Below are 26012 nucleotides of genomic sequence, written 5' to 3'. Positions count from 1 at the left end.
ACCTCCAACGTTGTTTTAGAGAATTTGGCAGTACATCCAACTGGCCTCACAACCGCAGACCACATGTAACCACGTTATTGTTGTCTCTACCTACTTGACCTTTGTGCTGATGACCTTGCCCAATAATGTTTGTACCATGTACTTGTGACGCTACCATGTTGTGCTGCTACCATGTTGTTGTCATGTTGTGTTGCTAGCATGCTGTGTTGTCATGTTTTGCTGTTATGTTGTTGTCTTAGGTCTCTCTTTATGTAGTGTTGTGTCTCTCTTGTTGTGATGTGTGTTTTGTCCTATATTTATATTGTATTTATTTAATCCCAGGAGACCTTCTGCCTTTTGGTAGACTGTCATTGTAAATAAGAATTTGTTCTTAACTGACTTGTCTAGTAGTTAAATGAAGGTTAAATAAATAAAACCACACCAGTCAGGACCACCACATCCGGCTTCTTTACCTGCGGGATCGTCTGAGACCATCCACCCGGATAGCTGATGGAACTGTGGGTTTCCACAACCAAAGAATTTCTCAACAGTCAGAAACCATCTTAGGGAAGCTCATTTGCGTGCTTGTCATCCTCACCAGGGTCTTGACCTGACTGCTGTTCGGCGTCTTAACCGAAATCAGTGGGCAAATGCTCACCTTCGATGGCCACTGGCATGTTGGAGAAGTGTGCTCTTCACAGATGAATCCCAGTTTCAATTGTACCGGGCAGATAGCAGACACTGTGTATGGCGTCGAGTGCCCATGGTGTCGGTGTGGTTATGGTATGAGTAGGCATAAGTTACAGACTACAAACACACTTGCATTGTATCAATAGCAATTTGATGCACAGAGATACTGTGATGAGATCCTGAGGTCCATTGTTGTGCCATTCTTCCGCTGCCATCACCTCATGTTTCAGCATGATAATGCACGGCCCCATGTTACAAGGATCTGTACACAATTCCTTGAAGCTGAAAATGTCCCAGTTCTTCCATGGCCTGCATACTCACCAGACATGTCACCCATAGAGCATGTTTAGGATGCTCTGGATCGGCGTGTACGACAGTGTGTTCCAGTTCCCGCCAATATCCAGCAGCTTCTCATAGCCATTGAAGAGGAGTGGGACAACAATCAACAGCTGGATTTAAGCTATGTGAAGGAGATGTGTCTCACTACATGACACAAATGGTGGTCACACCAGATACTGACTGGTTTTCTGATCCACGCCCTTACTTTTTTTAAAAGGTATTTGTGACCAACATATGCATATCTGTATTCCCAGTGATGTGAAATCCATAGATTAGAGGGCCTCCCAAGTGGCACAGCAGTCTACGGCACTGCATCGCTGTGCTTGAAGCGTCACTACAGACCCGAGTTCGACCCCAGGCTATGTCACAACTGACTGTGACCGGGAGTCCCACACAACTGGCCAGGCGTCGTCCGGGTAAGGGGAGGGTTTGGCCGGGGGGGCTTTACTTAGCTCATCGTGCTTAACTTAGCTCATCGTGCTTTAGCGACTCCTTGTGGCTGGGCGCCTGCAAGCTGACTTCGGTCATCAGTTAAACAGTGTTTCCTCCGACACATTGGTGCGGCTGGCTTCCAGGTTAAGCGGGCAGTGTGTTAAGAAGCACGGTTTGGCAGGTCATGTTTCGTAGGATGCATGACTCGACCTTCACCTCTCCCGAGCCCTTTGGGGAGTTGCAGCGATGAGACAAAATCGTAATTGGATATCAAAAAAAGGGGTTAAAATACAAAAAATAAATGATCCATAGATTAGGGCCTAATGAATATATTTCAATTGACTGATTTCCTTATATGAACTGTGATGTTTAGATTTTTGTTCAGCCTAATATAGATCGAAATAGAAGGCCTGAAATACACACACACACAAACACAAACACACAGGCTAGCTTGGATGATTAATGAATAAACAAATCTTACATTTGAATCCCCTACGTGGAGAAATCTCAATGACTGAACCAAAATGACAATAATAGGCGAGACTGGAAATGAAAGGCACAATCCCAGTTATCTGATGGTAATTATTTGGATGATTACCTTAAATTAGTTTAATAGTATCATGTAATATATGCCAACCAAATAACCACCTACCACATCAAAGCTCACAATACACCTTTACCTGATGCACATAGTGGCTCCATGGCCTCTGTACTTCAATGAGCAGTTAAATAATGACACACTCTGAAAGCTCAGGCCCCTTGAGAAAAACAAGGACATTATCGTCTTTCAAGATATGATTTTACCCAGCTAAATGGGTGCCAAGAAACATCCAGAACTACAAAATGTCAATAAATCTGTTGAAAATCAACCACTCTGCCTTACATTACGCCGAGTTTCAGCATCGCCTTCACTAGCGACATTGTGCCAAATTTAGCGTCACTGCACAATACCACATCCTTGAATCATTCTGAGAGTACATTTTTAGAGGAGTTGTATCGATTGAGCACATACAGATGTAGGATCGTAATTTGAGACAGTTTTCTACAGCAGGAAAATGATCCTGCAGGAACAGGAAATGTGCATTTTTATGTGGATTATAATTATTGGACATTTTTTGTAGGGGTTGATAAAAATAAATTAAGAGGAAAATACAAACTGGAAGCCTTTTTAAACCTTAATACACTACGTTTGCATGTCCTGCTATGCAGGGAAATTGTCAGCAACAAAAGAGTGATCAAATTAAGGTCCTACATCTGTTCAACTCTTATCGACAGAAATCAGGACCCACTAGCTCCTGAAGCAAAAGACGCTCAACCAAAAAATCCCCCTCTTTACTCCATAAATTAAGCCTCGTCAACCAATCACCTCAGAGATAGGAAGGCATCTACACAGTGGGGGTCCATGGAGGCTGGAGGTTGATGTTGTTCTCTTGTGATTTCCATCTTTTGTCTTTTCCTAATCCCAACCTGCGAGTGGGATCACTCGCTCTCTCCTATTCCCACAGCCCACACTCTGAACTCCACAAGCCTCTTCTCATAGCTCTTCAGTTACCCACAACCCCCTCGGTGACAATACGGGGTGGCACTGTTGCATATCGTAAGGGAAAGCCTGTATTATTGCATGATGAATTCATATGTGGTCATATGTGTGTGGTTGATCATTGAGCAGTGGTTGGTTCCTCTGTGACTTCTTGGCAGGTTTCTTCTGTGCTGACCATTATAAGAGGCCCCCGTTAGATTGAGACATGCATGTTTTGGGTTGTCTAACAGCCGTGGATTCCTATGTGTTTCCTTGCTGATTGTTTCAATGTGACATGGAAGATGCCACTACATTGGAATGTATTGCTTTTAAACATACAGGGAAAAGAAAGGCTTGTGAATTGAATTAAAATATGTGAGAGATGGCCTTCATAATTGACATTTCTAAAGCAAACACGCATCTTCACAGTGAAAATTACAAAGGAAATGTCAACTTAGCTCGTTATCGAGTGACCTTCCTTTGCCATTTATTAATCATTTATAATATATTAATAAGGCATGAATAAAACATGAGTAAGGCATGAATAAGCTATATTAACAAGAGGGACCTACGCTGAAAGGGACTCGATTAATGGAGGTTTCAAAGAACAGGGGTAAGACAGGTACTTCTTCATTGACCTGAGCAGCAAGTGACAGATGGGTAGAGTGCTCTGCTCTCATCACAAAGGGACAGATTGGTGGAGGAGAGGGAGCTGTTAGTGGATTGGGCTATGTAATCACCACAATGGGTTAGACCTATACTGAAACCCACTGAGCCTGGCGACTCAGGCAGATTGGCAACAGATAGATGGAGAGATTGGAGGAGGTTACGAAAGTGTGGAAGAGATGGGAAGAGGAGAGATGGATAGAGGAGAAGGGAAGAGGAGAGATGGATAGAGGAGAAGGTAGGGTGATGGACTGAGGTGGTTACAGAGAGGGAAAGGAGAGATGTGGAAAGAAGGAGAGAGGGAAAGAGAGGAGGAGAAGAGAAAAGCTTGAGAGAGTGCTTTTAGAACGAGTGGGTAAATAAGATGGGGAGTGGAGCAGAGAGGGGAAGGAGAGGTGAGAGAGATGAAAACAACATTGAACGACACAGAAATAGGAAAATAGTGAAGGGTATGATACAGTAAAAGATAAAAGATAAAAGTAAAAGATACAGTAAAGAGAGAAATACATTAATACTGGACTATAAATACAGTCAGGTCAACAATTATTGGCACCCTTGATTTAAAAAAAAAAAACACTGTTAAATAAATAATCCAAATGCTGTGCTATATTGTATGCTCAGATTTGTTTACAAATGATATTATTTTATACTAATACAATTAACCTTACTGTACATAGCAAAAACTAAATCGAAAGGAAGCCGAAATAGAGGGGGAATGAGGCAGAGTGGTCCTGTGAAGTGAATGACAGTGTTCAGTTAGGACTGCCAATGGAGCAGCACAGGCACCAGGGGCCAGAGCATTGAGTTTCAGCTTCTACACAGAGGAGCTCCTATTACAATGACTAATGGACCAGGGGTTGATGTGTGTGTGTTTTTTCAACATATGAGACTGAAAGCCAGAACGCTTTTTTTTTTCATCTTGTTTTTGTCAAATCACCCTGTGTGAAATTAAAAGCAGCATCACTGTTATCATTCAGTTAAATGCAAATTCTCTTCTTTTTGTTGTTGTGGTGGTGCACGGCCCTCCTCGGGTTCTGCCTGTCTAAGAGCTGGGAAAACATGTCAGACGAGATCTGCTTCTCTTCCTCTCTCTCTCTCTCTCTCTCTCTCTCTCTCTCTCTATAAACACACACACACACACACGCTTTACTTGCTTTAATTACAGTTCTGTTTTCAATGCACCCCTCGACCACTCCCCTGTTCACCCATCAAGTTGAAAGCACATGCCACTGCTACCACGATTAGTCTTGTCAGAGACTAGCGCTGCTGCCACTGCTTTTTACTCCCACGCTAATTAGCCGGTTATTTTACAACACAATGGATGTAGATTTTAGAACAAGGACAGTTTAACCACCTGGCGAAGAGACGAAAGATGATTCCCTTTTTTGTGAAGAAAGAAAGAGCGATTATTTTTTACATTTAGACATAAGGCCCTGCTAGAATACTTCTCAAATGCATCCTTCCTTCCTTCAGTCCTTCCCTTCTTCCTTCCTTTCTTCCTTCTTTGAAGTAATCCTAGATCTGACATTTTTGGACTAGGTTAAATTATGTAGTGGAACCCTTGCTTTCACCTTTCCAGTTGTGTACGATTAGTGATAATTACTTCAAGGCAGGGAGCGGAGGGATACAATTCACAACTATTCAAAACGGTTTTAGTCAGATTTACAAGTGATGGATATCTGTCCTGGAGATTCAAAGTTGGGTAGCTGCTCAAATCAAATCAAATCACATAGTTAGCAGATGTTAATGCGAGTGTAGCGAAATGCTTGTGCTTCTAGTTCTGACAGTACAGTAATATCTAACAAGTAATCTAACAATTCCCCAACAACTACCTAATACACACAAATATAAAGGGGGAATGAAAATATGTACATATAAATATATGGATGAGCAATGGCTGAGCGGCATAGGCAAGGTGCAATAGATGGTATAAAATACAGTATATACATGTGATATGAGTAATGTAAGATATGTAAGCATTATTAAAGTGCCATTATTTAGAGTGGCATTGTTTAAAGTGACGAGTGATTCATTTATTAAAGTGGCCAGAGATTGGGTCTTAATGTAGGCAGCAGCCTCTCTGAGTTAGTGATTGCTGTTTAGCAGTCTGATGACCTTGAGATAGAAGCTGTTTTTCAGTCTCTCGGTCCCAGCTTAGATGCACCTGTTCTGACCTCCCCTTTATAGTTTGACATTGAGAAGCCATAAATTGCCAGTATCATCATGATTCTTTATAGATGGACATCATGTATTGTAGAAACAAATTAGATCCTTTTTAGGGAACGCGTTTACTGTACATTATGTCCTTGGGGGTCCGTCATATGTATGTCAGAATAGACTGTGTCTGTTGAAATGATGATGACTTTGAAAGAACCATAGCCATCTGTGCCAAATACCTTTGGAAATAGGAATGCAGATGAATTATACGATGACTAACCCCCATACAATGTAAAGTACTTTGAGACCTAGGCCTTGAACGTTATATAAATGCATTCCATCCGTGATTCACCCTGTTAACCTTAGAGATCTTGTAATATATAAGCAGTAATTTGGTACAGTGAGCTGTACTACCTCAGTCAACTATGAGCCTTATAGACTCAGGTCAGGGACAGCCACTGTATGATACCTTGCATATCTGATCTGAGGTCAGCGCAGTAGAACATGTAGGAGGCAGCATGTTGGACACAGAGATAAATAAATGTGTTAAATTAATTATGATTATGCAATGATTCATTTCTGATGGCGTTGAGCAAGGTAGAGACTCAATCATAGAAGTAGTAAATATAACATAATAAAGTGATTGTCACGACTTCCGCCGAAGTCGGTTCCTCTCCTTGTTCGGGTGGCGTTCTGCGGTCGACGTCACCGGGCTTCTAGCCATCGCCGATCCACCTTTCATTTTCCATTTGTTTTGTCTTATTTTCCCACACCTGGTTTACATTCCCTCATTACTTGTCGTGTATTGAACTCTCTGTTCCCCCCATGTCTTTGTGTGAGATTGTTTGTTGCATGTGAAGTGCATGTGCACTTCTGACTGGTTTTGTGACGGGTTATTTTACCCATATTTTGTTCTTGTGGGTACAGCTCGTTTTTGCATTATTAAAGTGCTCCAGTTGTTACCCATTTCTGCTTTCCTTCGCCTGACTTCCTGCAGTCAGTTACGCACCACTTACAGGGATCTTATTTCTATGGGCTCAAATCAAATCTGTTCAACTCTGACTCAAGAAGATAGAGGAATTTGAGAGTGCCGAAGGAGAGAGATTTTTTTTCCAAACTTTATTACTACACTCTTCCAGCACAGTGGTGTGAAGAAGTGGGAGGTTTGGGTTAGGAGGCTTTTCACTGTGAGGTTGCAGGTTCAGTTTCCAGATACTGTGTGTCTCTGTCTTTGATCAAATAAGTCTAAGAGGTGAAGTATGGGAAATGCCTAGGTGCCTGGGAAGTTCTAAAAACTTCCAAACTAAAAGTCAGCTCTATTGATATTTAAAACCATGTCCGTCTCAAGTGTGCACGGTGTAGTTGAAGTTTTTTTTATAAGCGAGCTTGATAAATGTGCCGTATGGATTACTTAACCAAAGACTTGATTCAAGAGAGGGGCTTTACATCACATTATGCTCCTATTTCCCATTACCCCCTCCACAACATTAAAGATGGTGTACAGAAGTTAAGTTGCTAATTTACCTCAAATTTTGACTTGAGGTGTAGGATCTTAATTTTAAATCTGAAACTTGTTGTGTATTTCAGGTTTAAAAAAGGCTTCTGAAGTTTGATATATATGTATCAACCCCTACAAAAATGTCAATTTCTAATCCAGATAATAATTCACATTTCCTGTTATTGCGGGATCATTTTCCTGCTGTAGCAAACTGGCTCAAATTAAGTTCCTACATCTGTACTTGTGACTTGGCAAGGCTAACTTTCTGCATCCTGTTGGTTTGTTTTACTGCGGGGGACAGGATATAGCAACACACAGGGACTGGCAACAGGTGGTGCTACACAATATGGACCCAGCTGGCTAGTTTGTTCATTTATTTTGTGAAGGGCAACCAAATCAACTAACGGGATTGAACAAAGTGCCCATCTCTCAATCTTGAAAGCAATGAGGAAAAAGCACAGCTTGCGCCCAGATTGTGCACCTGAATCCTTTGTGTTAATCCCTCTGTTCTCTCTCTATCTCTCTCTCTCTCTCTCTCTCTCTCTTCTGTGGCAGGTGTTACTGGCTTGGTTCAAATTGATGGGGAAGGCGATCGGGAGATTGACTTTGCCTTGTGGGACATGACCGATCTTGACTCTGGGGTCTTTCAGGTAGGCACTGACTGCTCCTCTAGCAAAATGGTGGTTAGGCACAAACACACACTGGCACATAAATACACGCTCACACTCTGTAGCTGTGTTCTTTGTCCTCTTCCAGTGTAGCAGCTACAAAACCTGCAATGCCATGCACTTTCGTTCAACACCCAAAGTTAGGCTAACCATCTATCCTGTGTATCTCCAGATCGTATCCGTCTACAACAGCACCCTGAAGGAGTTGGTTCCAGTGCCGGGCATGAAGGTCCAGTGGCCGGGGGGCGCCCCGCCCCAAGACATTCCCGACTGTGGCTTCAAGAATGACAAGCCCGCTTGCTTAGCACGTATGCACTGAGGAACCCCTGGGGCCTCATTTATCAACATAAAAATACAGTGGGGAGAAGAAGTATTTGATACACGGCCGATTTTGCAGGTTTTCCTACTTACAAAGCATGTAGAGGTCTGTCATTTTTATCATAGGTACACTTCAACTGTGAGAGACGGAATCTAAAACAAAAATCCAGAAAATCACATTGTACGATTTTTAAGTAAGTAATTAGCATTTTATTGCATGACATAAGTATTTGATACATCAGAAAAGCATAACTTAATATTTGGTACAGAAACCTTTGTTTGCAATTACAGAGATCATACGTTTCCTGTAGTTCTTGACCAGGTTTGCACACACTGCAGCAGGGATTTTGGCCCACTCCTCCATACAGACCTTCTCCAGATCCTTCAGGTTTCGGGGCTGTCGTTGGGCAATACGGACTTTCAGCTCCCTCCAAAGATGTTCTATTGGGTTCAGGTCTGGAGACTTGCTAGGCCACTCCAGGACCTTGAGATACTTCTTAAGGAGCCACTCCTTAGTTGCCCTGGCTGTGTGTTTTGGGTCGTTGACATGCTGGAAGACCCAGCCATGACCCATCTTCAATGGTCTTACTGAGGGAAGGAGGTTGTTAGCCAAGATCTCGCGATACATGGCCCCATCCATCCTCCCCTCAATATGGTGCAGTCGTCCTGTCTCCTTTGCAGAAAAGCATCCCCAAAGAATGATGTTTCCACCTCCATGCTTCACGATTGGGATGGTGACCTTGGGGTTGTACTCATCCTTCTTCTTCCTCCAAACACGGCGAGTGGAGTTTAGACCAAAAAGCTCTATTTTTGTCTCATCAGACCACATGACCTTCTCCCATTCCTCCTCTGGATCATCCAGATGGTCATTGGCAAACTTCAGATGGGCCTGGACATGCGCTGGCTTGAGCAGGAGGACCTTGCGTGCGATGCAGGATTTTAATCCATGACGGCGTAGTGTGTTACTAATGGTTTTCTTTGAGACTGTGGTCCCAGCTCTCTTCAGGTCATTGACCAGGTCCTGCCGTGTAGTTCTGGGCTGATCCCTCACCTTTCCTCATGATCATTGATAGCCCACGAGGTGAGATCTTGCATGGAGCCCCAGACCGAGGGTGATTGACCATCATCTTGAACCTCTTCCATTTTCTAATAATTGCGCCAACAGTTGTTGCCTTCTCACCAAGCTGCTTGCCTATTGTCCTGTAGCCCATCCCAGCCTTGTGCAGGTCTACAATTTTATCCCTGATGTCCTTACACAGCTCTCTGGTCTTGGCCATTGTGGAGAGGTTGGACTCTGTTTGATTGAGTGTGGGGACAGGTGTCTTTTATACAGGTAACGAGTTCAAACAGGTGCAGTTAATACAGGTAATGAATGGAGAACAGGAGGGCTTCTTAAAGAAACACTAACAGGTCTGTGAGAGCCGGAATTCTTACTGGTTGGTAGGTGATCAAATACTTATGTCATGCAATAAAATGCAAATTAATTACTTGAAAATCATACAATGTGATTTTCTGGGTTTTTGATTCCGTCTCTCACAGTTGAAGTGTACCTATGATAAAAATGACAGACCTCTACATGCTTTGTAAGTAGGAAAACCTGCAAAATCGGCAGTGTATCAAATACAGTGCCTTGCGAAAGTATTCGGCCCCCTTGAACTTTGCGACCTTTTGCCACATTTCAGGCTTCAAACATAAAGATATAAAACTGTATTTTTTTTGTGAAGAATCAACAACAAGTGGGACACACTCATGAAGTGGAACGACATTTATTGGATATTTCAAACTTTTTTAACAAATCAAAAACTGAAAAATTGGGCGTGCAAAATTATTCAGCCCCTTTACTTTCAGTGCAGCAAACTCTCTCCAGAAGTTCAGTGAGGATCTCTGAATGATCCAATGTTGACCTAAATGACTAATGATGATAAATACAATCCACCTGTGTGTAATCAAGTCTCCGTATAAATGCACATGCACTGTGATAGTCTCAGAGGTCCGTTAAAGCGCAGAGAGCATCATGAAGAACAAGGAACACACCAGGCAGGTCCGAGATACTATTGTGAAGAAGTTTAAAGCCGGATTTGGATACAAAAAGATTTCCCAAGCTTTAAACATCCCAAGGAGCACTGTGCAAGCGATAATATTGAAATGGAAGGAGTATGAGACCACTGCAAATCTATCAAGACCTGGCCGTCCCTCTAAACTTTCAGCTCATACAAGGAGAAGACTGATCAGAGATGCAGCCAAGAGGCCCATGATCACTCTGGATGAACTGCAGAGATCTACAGCTGAGGTGGGAGACTCTGTCCATAGGACAACAATCAGTCGTATATTGCACAAATCTGGCCTTTATGGAAGAGTGGCAAGAAGAAAGCCATTTCTTAAAGATATCCATAAAAAGTGTCGCTTAAAGTTTGCCACAAGCCACCTGGGAGACACACCAAACATGTGGAAGAAGGTGCTCTGGTCAGATGAAACCAAAATTGAACTTTTTGGCAACAATTTTTGGCGTAAAAGCAACCCAGCTCATCACCCTGAAAACACCATCCCCACTGTCAAACATGGTGGTGGCAGCATCATGGTTTGGGCCTGCTTTTCTTCAGCAGGGACAGGGAAGATGGTTAAAATTGATGGGAAGATGGATGGAGCCAAATACAGGACCATTCTGGAAGAAAACCTGATGGAGTCTGCAAAAGACCTGAGACTGGGACGGAGATTTGTCTTCCAACAAGACAATGATCCAAAACATAAAGCAAAATCTACAATGGAATGGTTCAAAAATAAACATATCCAGGTGTTAGAATGGCCAAGTCAAAGTTCAGACCTGAATCCAATCGAGAATCTGTGGAAAGAACTGAAAAATGCTGTTCACAAATGCTCTCCATCCAACCTCACTGAACTCGAGCTGTTTTGCAAGGAGGAATGGGAAAAAATTTCAGTCTCTCGATGTGCAAAACTGATAGAGACATACCCCAAGCGACTTACAGCTGTAATCGCAGCAAAAGGTGGCGCTACAAAGTATTAACTTAAGGGGGCTGAATAATTTTGCACGCCCAATTTTTCAGTTTTTGATTTGTTAAAAAAGTTTGAAATATCCAATAAATGTCGTTCCACTTCATGATTGTGTCCCACTTGTTGTTGATTCTTCACAAAAAAATACAGTTTTGTATCTTTATGTTTGAAGCCTGAAATGTGGCAAAAGGTCGCAAAGTTCAAGGGGGCCGAATACTTTCGCAAGGCACTGTACTTGTTCTCCCCACTGTATGTATATTTGCATACGAATTAACAAAACCCCTGGAGATTTTATAAACACTGAGAGAAAGATTAAAATGTTGTGCTGCTCACAATTATGGCCGTTGCGGTGGCCATATTAACACCACACCGGCAGTCATGATGATAGGAGACAAATTTCCTGTGACCGTTGATCACGGTAATCTCAATCCAAAACTATGCAAGTTAATGGCGCTGATGGGTAGCCTACCAAACTTGCTAATGGCCCTTGCTAATTAGCTGGTACTCAGCGCTCAGCATGCTTTTTGCAGTTTGGAAGAGTTTGTGCAAATATTATGATGACATTTTGACATTTTTGTTAATTTTGGACTTCGCTAAGGATTTTTACGTCAAAATTATTGACAGATTTCTTCAGTTATTTTAGACTAATTCTGACTATTTTGAGGAAGTGTATGCTGGCTATGGCATCTTAAAATGGTCAAACAGTACTACTGCCGATTTTAGTTTCTCATTCGGTTCGACTATCCGACTTTGGCTAGCCACCACCCGAACTGAAGCGTTCTAACTCCTTTAGAGTGCTGTTATGAAATGGACACGGTAAAGCCTGACCCGGACCCATTATGCAGACATTTTTTAAACCTGTACCGAAAGGACAAACTGTCCAATACAAGTGAAGGAAGCAGCAGAAATTGTTTTGCCAATTGCCAAATGTTTTTCTACTTTATTCAACCGGAGCCATGGAGAAAGGGGGAGAGAGAGAGAGGCAAAGAGCGAGCAGCTGTGGGCTATTAGGAGGAGTGGAGGCTGTTTGGTGTGTGTGTGTGTGTGTGTGTAACACATAGGAAGCTCAGAGCACCATAAGGCACAGAGGGAGAGACCGCAACCACTTATCTCATGCTAGACTAACTTCTTGCTAGTTATTTATCATCCCATCTGGTTACATAGTAGCTGTCTTCAAATCAAATGTATTTATATAGCCCTTCTTACATCAGCTGATTTATCAAAGTGCTGTACAGAAACCCAGCCTAAAACCCCAAACAGCAAGCAATGCAGGTGTAGAAGCACGGTGCTCGGAAAAACTCCCTAGAAAGGCCAAAACCTAGGAAGAAACCTAGAGAGGAACCATGCTATGAGGGGTGGCCATTCCTCTTCTGGCTGTGCCGGGTGGAGATTATAACAGAACATGGTCAAGATGTTCAAATGTTCATAAATTACCAGCATGGTCAAATAATAATAATCACAGTAGTTGTTGAGGGTGCAACAAGTCAGCACGTCAGGAGTAAATGTCAGTTGGCTTTTCATAGCCGATCATTGAGAGTATATCTACCGCTCCTGCTGTCTCGAGAGAGTTGAAAACAGCAGGTCTGGGACAGGTAGCACGTCCGGTGAACAGGTCAGGGTTCCATAGCCGCAGGCAGAGCAGTTGAAACTGGAGCAGCACGGCCAGGTGGACTGGGGACAGCAAGGAGTCATCATGCCAGGTAGTCCTGAGGCATGGTCATAGGGCTCAGGTCCTCCAAGAGAGAGAAAGAAAGAGAGACAGACAGAGAGAGGGAATTAGAGAGAGCATACTTAAATTCACACAGGACACTGGATAAGACTTGAGAAATACTCCAGATATAACAGACTGACCCTAGCCCCCTGAAACATAAACTACTGCAGCATAAATACTGGAGGATGAGACAGGAGGGGTCAGGAAACACTGTGGCCCCATCTGATGATACACCCGGACAGGGCCAAACAGGCAGGATATTACCACACCCACTTTGCCAACGCACAGCCCCCACACCACTAGAGGGATATCTTCAACCACCAACTTACCATCCTGAGACAAGGCTGAGTATAGCCCACAAAGATCTCCGCCATGGCACAACCCAAGGGGGGGCGCCAACACAGACAGGAAGACCGCGTCAGTGACTCAACCCACTCAAGTGACACGCCCCTCCTAGGGATGGCATGGATGAGCACCAGTAAGCCAGTGACTCCTGTAATAGGGTTAGAGCCCCTAATAGGGTTAGAGCCCCTGTAATGGGGTTAGAGGCAGAGAATCCCAGTGGAGAGAGGGGAACCGACCAGGCAGAGACAGCAAGGGCGGTTCGTTGCTCCAAAGCCTTTCCGTTCACCTTCACACTCCTGGGCCAGACTACACTCAATATGACCTACTGAAGAGATGAGTCTTCAGTAAAGACTTAAAGGTTGAGACCGAGTCTGCGTCTCTCACGTGGGTAGGCAGACCATTCCATAGAAATGGAGCTCTATCGGAGAAAGCCCTGCCTCCAGCTGTTTGCTAAGAAATTCTATGGACAATTAGGAGGCCTGCATCTTGTGACCGTAGCGTACGTGTAGGGATGTACGGCAGGACCAAATCGGAAAGATAGGTAGGAGCAAGCCCATGTAATGCTTTGTAGGTTAGCGGTAAAACCTTGAAATCAGCCCTTGCCTTAACAGGAAGCCAGTGTAGGGAGGCTAGCACTGGAGTAATATGATTAAAAAAATAAATCATTTGTTCTAGTCAGAATTCTAGCAGCCGTATTTAGCACTAACTGAAGTTTATTTAGTGCTTTATCCGGGTAGCCGGAAAGTAGAGTCGTCTAACCTAGAACAGGTAATAAAAGCATGGATTCATTTTTCTGCATAATTTTTGGACAGAAAGTTCCGGATTTTTGCAATGTTATGTAGATGGAAAAAAGCTGTCTTTGAAACAGTCTTGATATGTCAAAAGAGAGATCGGGGTCCAGAGTAATGCCGAGGTCCTTCACAGTTTTATTTGAGACGACTGTACAACCATCAAGATTAATTGTCAGATTCAACAGAAGATCTCTTTGTTTCTTGGGACCGAGAGCAAGCATCTCTGTTTTGTCCGAGTTTAAATGTAGAAAGTTTGCAGCCATAAACTTTGAAAGATACATGTTTTACATAGAATTCATGATAAACTTGTTCCTAATGCAACAAGCCATACAGTTACCCGCCAAATTGTGGAGTCAACAAAAGTCATAAACAGCATTATAAATCTTCACTTACCTTTGCTGATCTTCGTCGGAATGCACTCCCAGGACTCCCACTTCCACAAGAAATGTTTGTTTTGTTCGATTATGTCCATATTTATGTCCAAATACCTCCATTTTGTTCGCACGTTTAGTTCACGATTCCAAAGGCACAATGCGTGAGCGCAAAAGAGTTCCATTACAGTTTGTAGAAACATGTCAAACAATGTTTACAAGCAATCCTTATGGTCTTTTTATAATAAATCTTCAATAATATTCCAACCGGACAATAGCGTATTCATTACAGAGGAAAAAGAAGGAATGGCGCGCCCGCGTGAACCCACAGTAAACAACTGATTGGCCTCAGCCTAATCCACTTGTTGAAACAGCTCTTATTCGACACCCTTCCACAATAGAAGCCTCAAACGACTTTCTAAAGACTGTTGACATCTGCTGGAAGCCTTGGGAAGTGCAATCTGGCCCCATAGACACAGCCTATTGGATAGGCAATCACTTAAATGAAACTACAAACCTCAGATTTCCCACTTCCTGGATGGATTTGTCTCAGATTTTCGCCTGCCATATGAGTTCTGTTATACTCACAGACATCATTCAAACAGTTTTAGAAACTTCAGAGTGTTTTCTATCCAATACTACTAATAATATGCATATATTAGCATCTGGGACAGAGTAGCAGGCAGTTTACTCTGGGCACCTTATTCATCCAAGCTACTCAATACTGCCCCCCTGTCACCAAGAAGTTACAGCTCGGTCGCAAATGGTTCTTCCAAATCGACAATGACCCCAAGCATACTTCCAAAGTTGTGGAAAAATGGCTTAAGGACAACAAAGTCAAGGTATTGGAGTGGCCATCACAAAGCCCTGACCTTAATCCTATATAAAATGTGTTGGCAGAACTGAAAAAGCGTGTGCGAGCAAGGAGGCCTACAGACCTGACTCAGTTACACCAGTTCTGTCAGGAGGAATGGGCCAAAATTCATCCAACTTATTGTGGGAAGCTTGTGGAAGGCTACCCGAAACATTTGACCCAAGTTAAACAATTTAAAGGCGGCAATGCTCCCAATTACTAATCGAGTGTATGTTGCACACAATTACTAATTGAGTGTATGTAAACTTCTGACCCACTGGGAATGTGATGAAATAAATAAAAGCTGAAATAAATAATTCTCTCTACTATTATTTGACATTCTTAAAATATAGTGGTGATCCTAACTGACCTAAGACAGGTCATTTTTACTAGGATTAAATGTCAGGAATTGTGAAAAACTGAGTTTAAATGTATTTGGCTAAGGTGTATGTAAACTTCCGACTTCAACTGTATATAGAATGGTGTCGTCTGCATAGAGGTGGATCAAAGAATCACCCGCAGCAAGAGCGACATCATTGATATATACAGAGAAAAGAGTGGGTCCGAGAATTGAGCCCTGTGGCACCACCATAGAGGACTGCCCGAGTTCCGGACAACAGGCCCTCCGATTTGACACACTGAACTCTATCTGAGAAGTAGTTAGTGAACCAGGCGAGGCAGTCATTAGAGAAACCAGACTCTGATTGACAGAGTCGAAAGCCTTGGCCAGGTCGATAAAGGCGGCTGCACAGTACTGTCTTTTATCGATGGCGGTTATGATATCATTCAGGACCTTGGGTGTGACTGAGGTGCAGCCGTGACCAGCTCGGAAAACCAGATTGCATAGAGGAGAAGGTATGGTGGGATTCGATCATGGTCGGTGATCTGTTTGTTAACTTTGCTTTCGAAGACTTTAGAAAGGCACGGCAGGACTGATATAGGTCTATAACAGTTTGAGTCTAGAGTGTCTCCCCCTTGAAGAGGGGGATGACTGCGGCCGCTTTCCATTCTTTAGGAACCTCAGACGATACGAAAGAGAGGTTGTACAGACTAGTTTTAGGGTTTGGCGGCGGATGATGGCGGCAGATAATTTTAGGAAGAGAGGGTCCAGATTGTCTATCCCAGCTGATTTGTAGGGATCCAGATTTTGCAGCTCTTTCAGAATATCAGCTGTCTGGATTTGGGTGAAGGAGAAGCGGGGGGGCTTGGGCCAATTGCTGCGGGGGGTGCGGAGCTGTTGGCCGGGGTTGGGGTAGACAGGTGGAAAGCATGCTTTGTGAAATTCTCGATTATCGTGGATAACATAACTCCACTCTGATTATAGCGTAAATAGCAGCCTACCTGTTGGCTTTTGGTCGTTGTAACTTTTCTTTCTCATTTCTGTAATTTAAATTCCATCTTTCATTGATTAAATATCCCCTGCCTTTATTGCTACAAATCATAGCAGCAATGCAGTTGTCTCTCTCTCCTTGCTGGAAGGGAAAGGATCAGAGCCCATGTATAGAGTTGCATCAAATCAAATACATTTGCATTTGTCATGTGTGTTGAATACAACAAGTGTAGACCTTACGGTGAAATGCTTACTTACAAGCCCTTAATAACCAACAATGCAGTTCAAGAAATAGAGTTAAGAAAATATGTACTAAATATCTTTATTTAGTAAAGTTCTAAATAACTTTATAAAGTAAAGTTTAAAAAAATAAATGTAAAAATATAAGTAACACAATAAAATAACAATAACAAGACTATATTCAGGGGGTACCGATACTGAGTCAATGTGCGAGGGTACAGGTTAGTCGAGGTAATTTGTACATGTAGGTACGGGTAAAGTGACTATAAATACATAATAAACAGCGGGTAGCAGCAGCGTAAAAAAAGAATGGAGGGGGGTCAATGTAAATAGTCCGGCTGGCCATTTGATGAATTGTTCAGCAGTTTTATGGCTTGGGGTAGAAGCTGTTAAGGAGCCTTTTGGCGCTCCGGTACTGCTTGCCGTGCGGGAGCAGAGAGAACAGTCTATGACTTGGGTGACTGGAATCTTTGACCATTTTTTGAGCCTTCCTCTGACACTGCCTAGTATATAGGTCCTGGATGTCAGGAAGCTTGTCCCCAGTGATGTACTGGGACATACGCACTCCCCTCTGTAGCGCCTCAGGGTCAGATGCAGAGCAGTTTCCATACCAGACGGTGATGCAACAGATCAGGATGCTCTCGATGGTGCAGCTGTATAACTTTTTGAGGATCTGGGGACCCATGCCGGATCTTTTCAGTCTCCTGATGGGGAAAAAGGTGTTATTGTGTCCTCTTCACGATGTGGACACCAAGGAACTTCAAACTCTTTAACTGTTGCACTACAGCCCAGTCGATGTTAATGGGGGCCTGTTTTGCCCGCTTTCTCCTATAGTCCACAATCAGCTCCTTTGTCTTGCTCACATTGAGGAAGAGGTTGTTGTCCTGGCACCACACTGCCAGGTCTGACCTCCTCCCTATAGGTTCATCGTTGTCAGTGATCAGGCCTACCACTGTTGTGTCGTCAGCAAACTTAATGATGGTGTTAGAGTTGTGTTTGACCATGCAGTCATGGTTGAACAGGGAGGACAGGACAGGGCTAAGCACGCACCCCTGAGCGGCCCCAGTGTTGAGGTTCAGCATGGCAGATGTGTTGTTGCCTACCCTTACCACCTGGGGGCGGCCCGTCAGGAAGTCCAGGATCCAGTTGCAGAGAGAGGTGTTTAGTCCCAGGGTCCCGAGCTTAGTGATGAGCTTTGTGTGCACTATTGTGTTGAACGCTCAGCTGTAGTCAATGAACAGCATTCTCACATAGGTATGTGTTCCTTTTGTCCAGGTGGGAAAGGTCAGTGTGGAGCGCGATTGAGATTGAGTCATCTGTGGATCTGTTGGGGCGTTATACGAATTGGGGTGGGACTAGGGTTTCCGGAATGATGGTGTTGATATGAGCCATGACCAGCCTTTCAAAGCACTTCATGGCTACCAACATGAGTGCTATGTCGCGGTAATAATTTAGGCATGTTACCTTCGCTTCCTTGGGCACAGGGACTATGGTGATCTGCTTGAAACATCAAATTGTATTGGTCACATGAACATATTTTGCAGATGTAGTGAAATGCTTGTTTTCCTAGTTCCAACAGTGCAGTAGTATTTAAAAACGATTCACAATACACGCAATCTAAAAGTAAAAGAGTGGATTTAAGAAATATATAAATATTAGATCAAGCAATGTCGGAGTGGCATTGACTAAAATACAGTAGAATAGAATACAGGATACACATATGTTGAGTAAAGCAGTATTTAAACATTATTTAAACAATATTAATGTGACCAGTGTTCCATTATTAAATTGGCCAGTGATTCCATATATATAGAGCAGCAGCCTCAAAGGTGCAGGGTTGCGTAACCGGGTGGAAGCCGGCTAGTGATGGCTATTTAACAAACTGATGGCCTTAAGATAGAAGCTGTTTTTCAGTCTCTCGGTCCCATCTTTGATGCACCTGTACTGACCTCGCCTTCTGGATGATTGCGGGGTGAACAGACCATGGCTCGGGTGGTTGATGTCCTTGATATCTTTCTACCCTTCCTGTGACATCTGGTGCTGTAGGTGTACTGGAGGGCAGGTAGTTTGCCCCCGGTGATGCGTTGGGCAGACCGCACCACCCTCTGGAGATCTCTGCGGTTGTGGGTGGTGCAGTTGCCGTACCAGGCGCTGATACAGCCCGACAGGATGCTCTCAATTGCACATCTGTAAAAGTTTGTGAGGGATTTAGGGGCCAAGCCAAAAACATGTACGTATTACAGACTCGGTCAGGGAGCGGTTGACAATGTCAGTGAAGTCCTGTAGCGTAGCATCCACGTTATCTGACCACTTCCGTATTGAGGGAGTCACTGGTACTTCCTGCTTTAATTTTTGCTTGTAAGCAGGAATCAGGACGATAGAATTATGGTCAGATTTGCCAAGTGGAGAGCTAGGGAGAGCTTTGTATGCGTCTCTGTGTGTGGAGTAAAGGTGGTCTAGAGTTTTTTTTTTTACTCTGGCTGCACATGTGACATGCTGGTAGAAATGAGGTAAAATGGATTTAGGTTTGCCTGCATTAAAGTCCCTGGCCACTAGGAGGGCCGCTTCTGGATGAGCATTTTCTTGTTTGCTTATGGCCGGATACTTCTCATAGATATGGCTTTATACAGCTGCGTCATGCAGCCCTTATGTTTTGATTTCTAAGACATTCTCAGGTTTAGAAGCTTATCACAATTTTATTGTGATGGCTATATTAAATGGATTTATTTACTTGTTTTAGCAACTTATATTATTTGGTTATTTTTACCTACCTTAGCTGAATGCACATGCTAAAAGTGGCTATGGATAAGTGTCTGCTATATGACTCAAATGTTAATGTATTTAGTTTATTTATTTAACCTTTATTTAACTTGGCAAGTCAGTTAAGAACAAATTCTTATTTGCAATGACGGCCTACTCCGGCCAAACACGGACCAAGCTGGGTCAATGCTCCTCCCTATGGGACTGTAGTAGCTATATGAACAAAACCTTGCCATATGCTACACATACTATGACAGATGTTATTGAATTTGCCCTGGGTATAACTTCATAGAATTCAATAACATAGTTTGTTCTTTCGTCCCAGGGACTGTCACTATGCACCAGATGGTGGCCATCGTTGTGTGCTTCATCTTCATCATCATCGCCACCGTCACCGTCTTCATCTACAGGTCAGTGGTACCCCTTTTTTTACTGTACAGTGTACCCCTTCCCTGAGCAGGACACTGGTCGATGGTTATGGGTTCTTATGTTTCCCCTCCACTCCCTACCCCTCCTCCACCCATCCTCTATTGCTCTCGCCATTCTGTTCACTCTCTTCCCATACTCTGCACATCTTTCCTTTTCTCTATTTTATCTCCCCCTATCTCTTCCTCTTCTGTTTGTTTTTCTACCTTCTACAATCATGGTATGCTTTTGCCTCCCTGTTTAACTTTCTTACCCACATTGTTACTCTGTCTATCTCTCTCTTGTCCTCTTCACCCTGTGACGCTCCTCTTTTCACTATCTTTCTTCCTCTGCCCTCTTTTTCCTTACTCTTTCTTCACACATTACAGGGAGATCACTGCCAGGCCAAGAAGGAACGAATAAAAGTGTTTCTGTCTCCTCTTCAGTGATGACTCACCACCAGGGTCTTGTTCATTAGGCACCACACAGAAATAAACAGACAGAAACAGTGAGGGACTACCTGGACCTGTTTTAATAAAAAACATTCATTTTCGTTTTCCATTGAAAAGTGTTTTTATATATTTACCTCCAGCCCCGTGTTTGCCCTTTGACCCTGCTCTCTGGCCTGTTTCCAGCTCCATCAGTCTTGCAGCTGAAAAGGTCACTTGCTTTATAGCTTGTCATGTCTTGTGATAAAATTGTTTGACATTGAGTGCAAGTCCAGGTGAAAGTATACCTTACTTTCTAAATAATTGTTTTCTCTGGAGGAATATCAGGCCTAAGGTCGAAGTATATTATGTCTCGTATCAAATATAAAAAATAAATATGTTTTTACATTTTCTAGAGATTTATGTTAACTTTGATAGGTGAAAAGTGAAATAGTTCAAGTTCAGATACATATTCTAGCCAATAATTATGCTAAAGTCACTTTGTGTTTGATATAAACTATCCTCAATCTTTACTTTTGTCTGATAATTCCGATATTTCACATTTTATTAAAGGAATACTTCAAAATGTTGGCAATGAGGCCCTTATCTACTTCCCCAGAGTCAGGTGAACTTACCATTTTTATGTTTCTAGCGCTAGCACAATTGCTAACTAGCATTAGCGCAATGACTGGCACTCTATGGGTATCTGCTAGTGTGCTATGGGTATCTACTAGCACTCGAGCAGATAACCATAGACTTCCAGTCATTGTGCTAATGCTAGCTAGCATTGGCTCATGAAAGTAACTTCCTTTTTACTGGACACAGTAACTTCCTTTTTAAATGGATACACATTTTATCCACAAGTTAATCTGACTCTGGGGAAGTAGATAAAGGGCCTCATTGCCAAAATCCCAAAGAATCCCTTTAAATGTGCTGTAAAATTACACAGACCCTTTTTTTCGCTTTTTTTTCACGTTATAAAATAAAGCAACGTGTAGTACATTTGAAAAGCACATAGCCGTAGGCGAATACATTTATGAATGTTTCTTTTCATATTCTTGTAAAATAAGTGCTTATTATATGAATGACTTAATCTATGGATTACTAACTCTATCTGTAAATGTATTGCTTAAAGTAAATGGAAGCTACTGTATGATGTGTTTGTATGTTCATAGATTTTTTTTAAACAACATAAATGTGTTATTACTACACATGAATAGTGACTTTTTGACCTCTTCTTACATAATGTTCCATTACAGTAAAGAATGTTAGATCAAGCAGAGGAGGCTACTGAGGTGAGGACGGCTCATAATAATGACTGGAATGGAGTGAAAGGAATAGTATTGAACACATGGAAACCATGTGCGTGATGTGTTTGATACCATTCCATTGATTCTGTTCCAGCCATTACTATGAGCCCGTCCTCCTCAATTAAGGTGCAACCAGCCGCCTGTGATATCAAGGTACATGTCTGAACAACTTCACACAGACAGCACTGTTGGTGAATGATGACTCGATTAAGTTGTATTCACAAATTGAGGGGCGACACTCCAATCAGGTCACCCACTATAATAGAGCACTATAATAGAGCTCTATCCAAACTCAATTAATTAATCCCATCCCCAATGCTATAGTTAGGTTGCATTTGTTTCTGAGAAATGTGTGTGTGAATACAGTTTGGTGGTGGGTGATAGAGGTTCTGATTTTGGAGTGTTGATGGCCTGTGTGGGTAGAGGTTCAGTCCTACACAGTGTACACTCACGCTGAAACACATCCATCACTCTCCTTAATCTCTCTGTCCTTTATTCTGGATTCTCATTCTCTTTCATGATTTCTCTTTCTCTGTCGCCCTCACACAATTTTGTCTTCCACCATCCTCACCTCCTTTCTCTACTCTATCCTTCTACCTATTTCTCTCTCTCTCTCTCTGAACCTCTCTCAAGCCTCCTCTTTCCATCACTCTTTGTCTCCCTTTCTCTCACCTTCCACCTTCTCTCCCTGTTTGTCCCTCTCTCACCCCCCCTACACCCTCTCCATCAGGAAACTGAAGTTGGAGAATGAGTTGGCTGCTCAGCTCTGGCGGGTGCAGTGGGAGGACGTGCAGATGAGCGACCTGGAGAAAGTGATGCGCAGGGCCTGCAGCAGACTCACCCTGTCTCTGGTACTGCACGGAGAAACACACACGTACAGCGTATAGAGGCTTGAAATACAGAGCAGCTACACAATTACACAGGGAAACACACTGTTGAAAAGGACATTGTTCTCATTCCCTCTCTATGTCTCTATATGGTCCACAGAGAGGCTCCAACTATGGTTCCCTCCTGACCATGGACGGAAACTTCCAGATCTACGCCAAGACTGGCTACTACAAGGTCTGTCCTTTTACACAGGGATTGTTGTAATAGACTGACAATGCTTATGATGTTTGCTTTATTAAGGATTTGTGTAGTGATAACTACAGTAGTTGGATACATAAAGGCTTCATAAGCACTACATAAATGCTTCACAAATCATCTATAAGCGTATGACATACTCCATAAATCAGGGGTTCTCAAACTTTTGGGGGGGCTGGGGATCCCTTTTATGATAGCAAATTCATCAGGGACCCCTCATAATCAGAACACAACTGGAGTGAGATACAAATATCATAAAAGGAGTATGATTATGACTCTGGCAGTGCCGGACGAACCAAGTCTCGGGCCTTGGGGATGACATTTAAATCCCGCCTCTAAGACTCTGAGAGAAAATGTTGCCGTTTTCAAGCTAATTTCCTGCAGTTTGACACATTTTGTCATGGGGCAGAGAGATGTTTTTGTTGATTCAGCTTTAAAGGATATTTATAGGTAATATCGTGCAATTCCATGTATTTTGCCATGAGGCAGAGAGAAAACGTTATAGTTTTGAAGCTTAAATTACAGTGCATTTATGTTTTAAAAACCATTTTTGGGGAATACAAGAAGTATTCAGTTAAAACCTTGATAATTGGTTGAGAACTGTGGATACTAATAACCCTGTGACCCTCCCAGGCCCATGTTGCCTTGGGTTAATAACATACATTGTAGATGAATAATATTACATTGTATTGCAGTACGCCCTCTAAACGTATTCCACAGATCCCTTTGCCAAAAGGAGTTCAATCTGTTGTCGTTAGTAATATTCACACAAAAAATATCTGTCCGCGGACCCCCCTGCAGTACCTGGAACACACTTTGAGAACCCCTGCTATAAACGGTGTATAAACATGCATAGTGTGTTATGTCACATTTGGCAATTCGCTCTACAGGAGGAATGATTATGTCACCTTTTATTAACCATTTATAGTGTATGACATACGCTTACGGATTATTTGTGATGCATTTATGTAGTGCTTATGAAGCCTTTATGAATGCTATATAAAGCCTTTATATTGGGACCCAATATTTGCCAGTGAGAAGTGTTTGTCCCGGGATTCTGATAGGCTTCACCTGGGCATTTGCATAGATTACATCCTTTTAGTCGGAATTACAAGTGAATTACAATCATTTTACATCACCTCATATTACCAACGGACACAGATAGTAAAATCATGGTGAAATATTGTGTTAATTAATGTGTCCTCCTTTCCAGGGAAACATTGCGGCCATTAAGTACGTCACTAACAAGAAGCGCATCGAGCTCACCAGGATGGTGCTCTTTGAGCTTAAACATGTGAGGGTTTTATTCAGTAGGCTTGTAAACATGTTGCCAGAGCAACAATGTCCTTTCTAGTATTCTGTCTACTCGTTATGTTGTAAGGTGTATACTTGTCTCGGTTGTAAATGCTTTTGTATGTTGGTGATTATATATGCAGTTGCTAGTATGTTGGTATTGATGTTAATCTTCTTTCCTCCAGATCCGTGATGTTCAAAACGAGCACCTAACTCGCTTTATCGGAGCCTGTATTGATCCTCCCAACATCTGTATCATCACAGAGTACTGCCCCCGGGGCAGCCTGCAGGTACTTCACACAGCCTATAGGATCTAATTGTTCTATTCTATATTATTCCATTCTATTCTTTAACTTTATATAACCTTAGCGTTGTTAACCAAAACCCCTATTGGTCTCTTATCTCCCTCATCACACATTCTCACAATGAATTCATGAACCATCTAGCCTACAATTACAACCCTTGGGTCTTGAGATGGTTGGTTCATCCTCTAGGCTACATGTGTTGAATACCGACAGCCTGTGTGAAAGGAGTATGACATGTCATGTATATTCTGATGTTAGCATTGTGGACTGGGATTATTAACCTCTGGGTGACTTTCATGTCTGGCTGATTTGAAATATGTTCTGAATATTTGTGTGTGTGTCTGTGTAAATTGTCATGTTTATGTTCATGTGCTGTGCAGGATCTTATGGAGAGCGAGACCATCACCTTGGACTGGATGTTCAGATACTCTCTCATCAACGACATTGTTAAGGTGTTTCTCCATCCTTCATCCTCCATTCAGAGGTTTTAAACAAAGACATAAGACACTGTAGGAGGAAAGAGAGGAGGAGGTTTGTGATTAAGTTGCGATTGGTCCAGGATTCTCAACCAACGGGGTCACGGGCATATATGTACTGATTGTACTGATACTTAATGTTATATTCACATTATGGGGGCTAACGTTGTGCTAGGGGAGAGGTAGAAAATATTCAAATAATATTTATTCTATCATACTTCTTCAGGTTTTTTAAATTGTCAATACAAAAAGTTATGCCAAGCATGTTACCTCTCACTTTATTTCATGCTCTTACGCTGATTTGTATCATATATTTTCAACAAGATGTTTGGGATTACACCAGATCCAACCAACCCGTCATGTGTATTGCCTGCAGCAGGAGTTGGGATTGTCCAGGCTTTGTAGATGCATGCGGCCAGGCATGTGCGATGCTTATAACGAAGGGTAGACGGATGGTGTCTGACACCTCCTGGTGTCCTGGTTAGAATGATGAACGACGAGTTCACGGCTTTTACTTGAGTTAGCCTCGATTTAATGCCCCTCACTGTGCATTCTAGCAGAGATAGCTGTCGTGAGAAGGCTACCTCCGTACTTTGCAAAGGAAGCTATGCACATCTTCAATGGAAGTTAATGGGAGGGTATAGAATTGTTGGTTATTGACTTGCAATGCATACTGTAGATTGTTCAGCAAATGCAATTTTGTTGGCCTAAAGCATGTGTGACAGTTCCCGAAACATTTTACACAGGGTCATCCACTGGTTGCATACCTTGTGAATCACACTGTCTTTGATTCTAGGGGATGGCCTTCCTTCACAACAGCGTCATCGTCTCCCATGGTAACCTGAAGTCCTCTAACTGTGTGGTTGACAGTCGCTTTGTTCTGAAGATTACTGACTACGGGCTGGCCAGCTTCCGCGAAAAGTCCAATATGGAGGACACACACGCCTACTATGCCCGTGAGTTACCTGAGCTGCAGAGACACACTCACACTCACACGTAGACAAAGACACACAGATTTGAACCCATGAGTAAACAC

The 26012-nt window shown here is 42.7% G+C and overlaps 1 protein-coding gene across 2 annotated transcripts in view; it reads left to right on the top strand.

Annotated features, from left to right (window-relative positions):
* LOC112229340 (atrial natriuretic peptide receptor 1) overlaps window positions 1–26012 on the top strand; it is a 102350-nt gene that overhangs the window by 63441 nt on the left and 12897 nt on the right. For both annotated transcript variants that reach the window (XM_042310093.1, XM_042310094.1), the window contains exons 6-14: window positions 7836–7930; window positions 8121–8256; window positions 20002–20086; window positions 22550–22670; window positions 22807–22881; window positions 24116–24196; window positions 24381–24485; window positions 24881–24952; window positions 25773–25932. In XM_042310093.1, the coding sequence (XP_042166027.1) occupies window positions 7836–7930; window positions 8121–8256; window positions 20002–20086; window positions 22550–22670; window positions 22807–22881; window positions 24116–24196; window positions 24381–24485; window positions 24881–24952; window positions 25773–25932 (930 nt within the window). The remainder of the gene's footprint in view (window positions 1–7835; window positions 7931–8120; window positions 8257–20001; window positions 20087–22549; window positions 22671–22806; window positions 22882–24115; window positions 24197–24380; window positions 24486–24880; window positions 24953–25772; window positions 25933–26012) is intronic.

The sequence above is a fragment of the Oncorhynchus tshawytscha genome, linkage group LG31, assembly GCF_018296145.1.
Source record: "Oncorhynchus tshawytscha isolate Ot180627B linkage group LG31, Otsh_v2.0, whole genome shotgun sequence".
In the NCBI taxonomy this organism is placed as follows: domain Eukaryota; kingdom Metazoa; phylum Chordata; class Actinopteri; order Salmoniformes; family Salmonidae; genus Oncorhynchus; species Oncorhynchus tshawytscha.
This window is presented reverse-complemented; position numbering and strand designations above follow the sequence as displayed.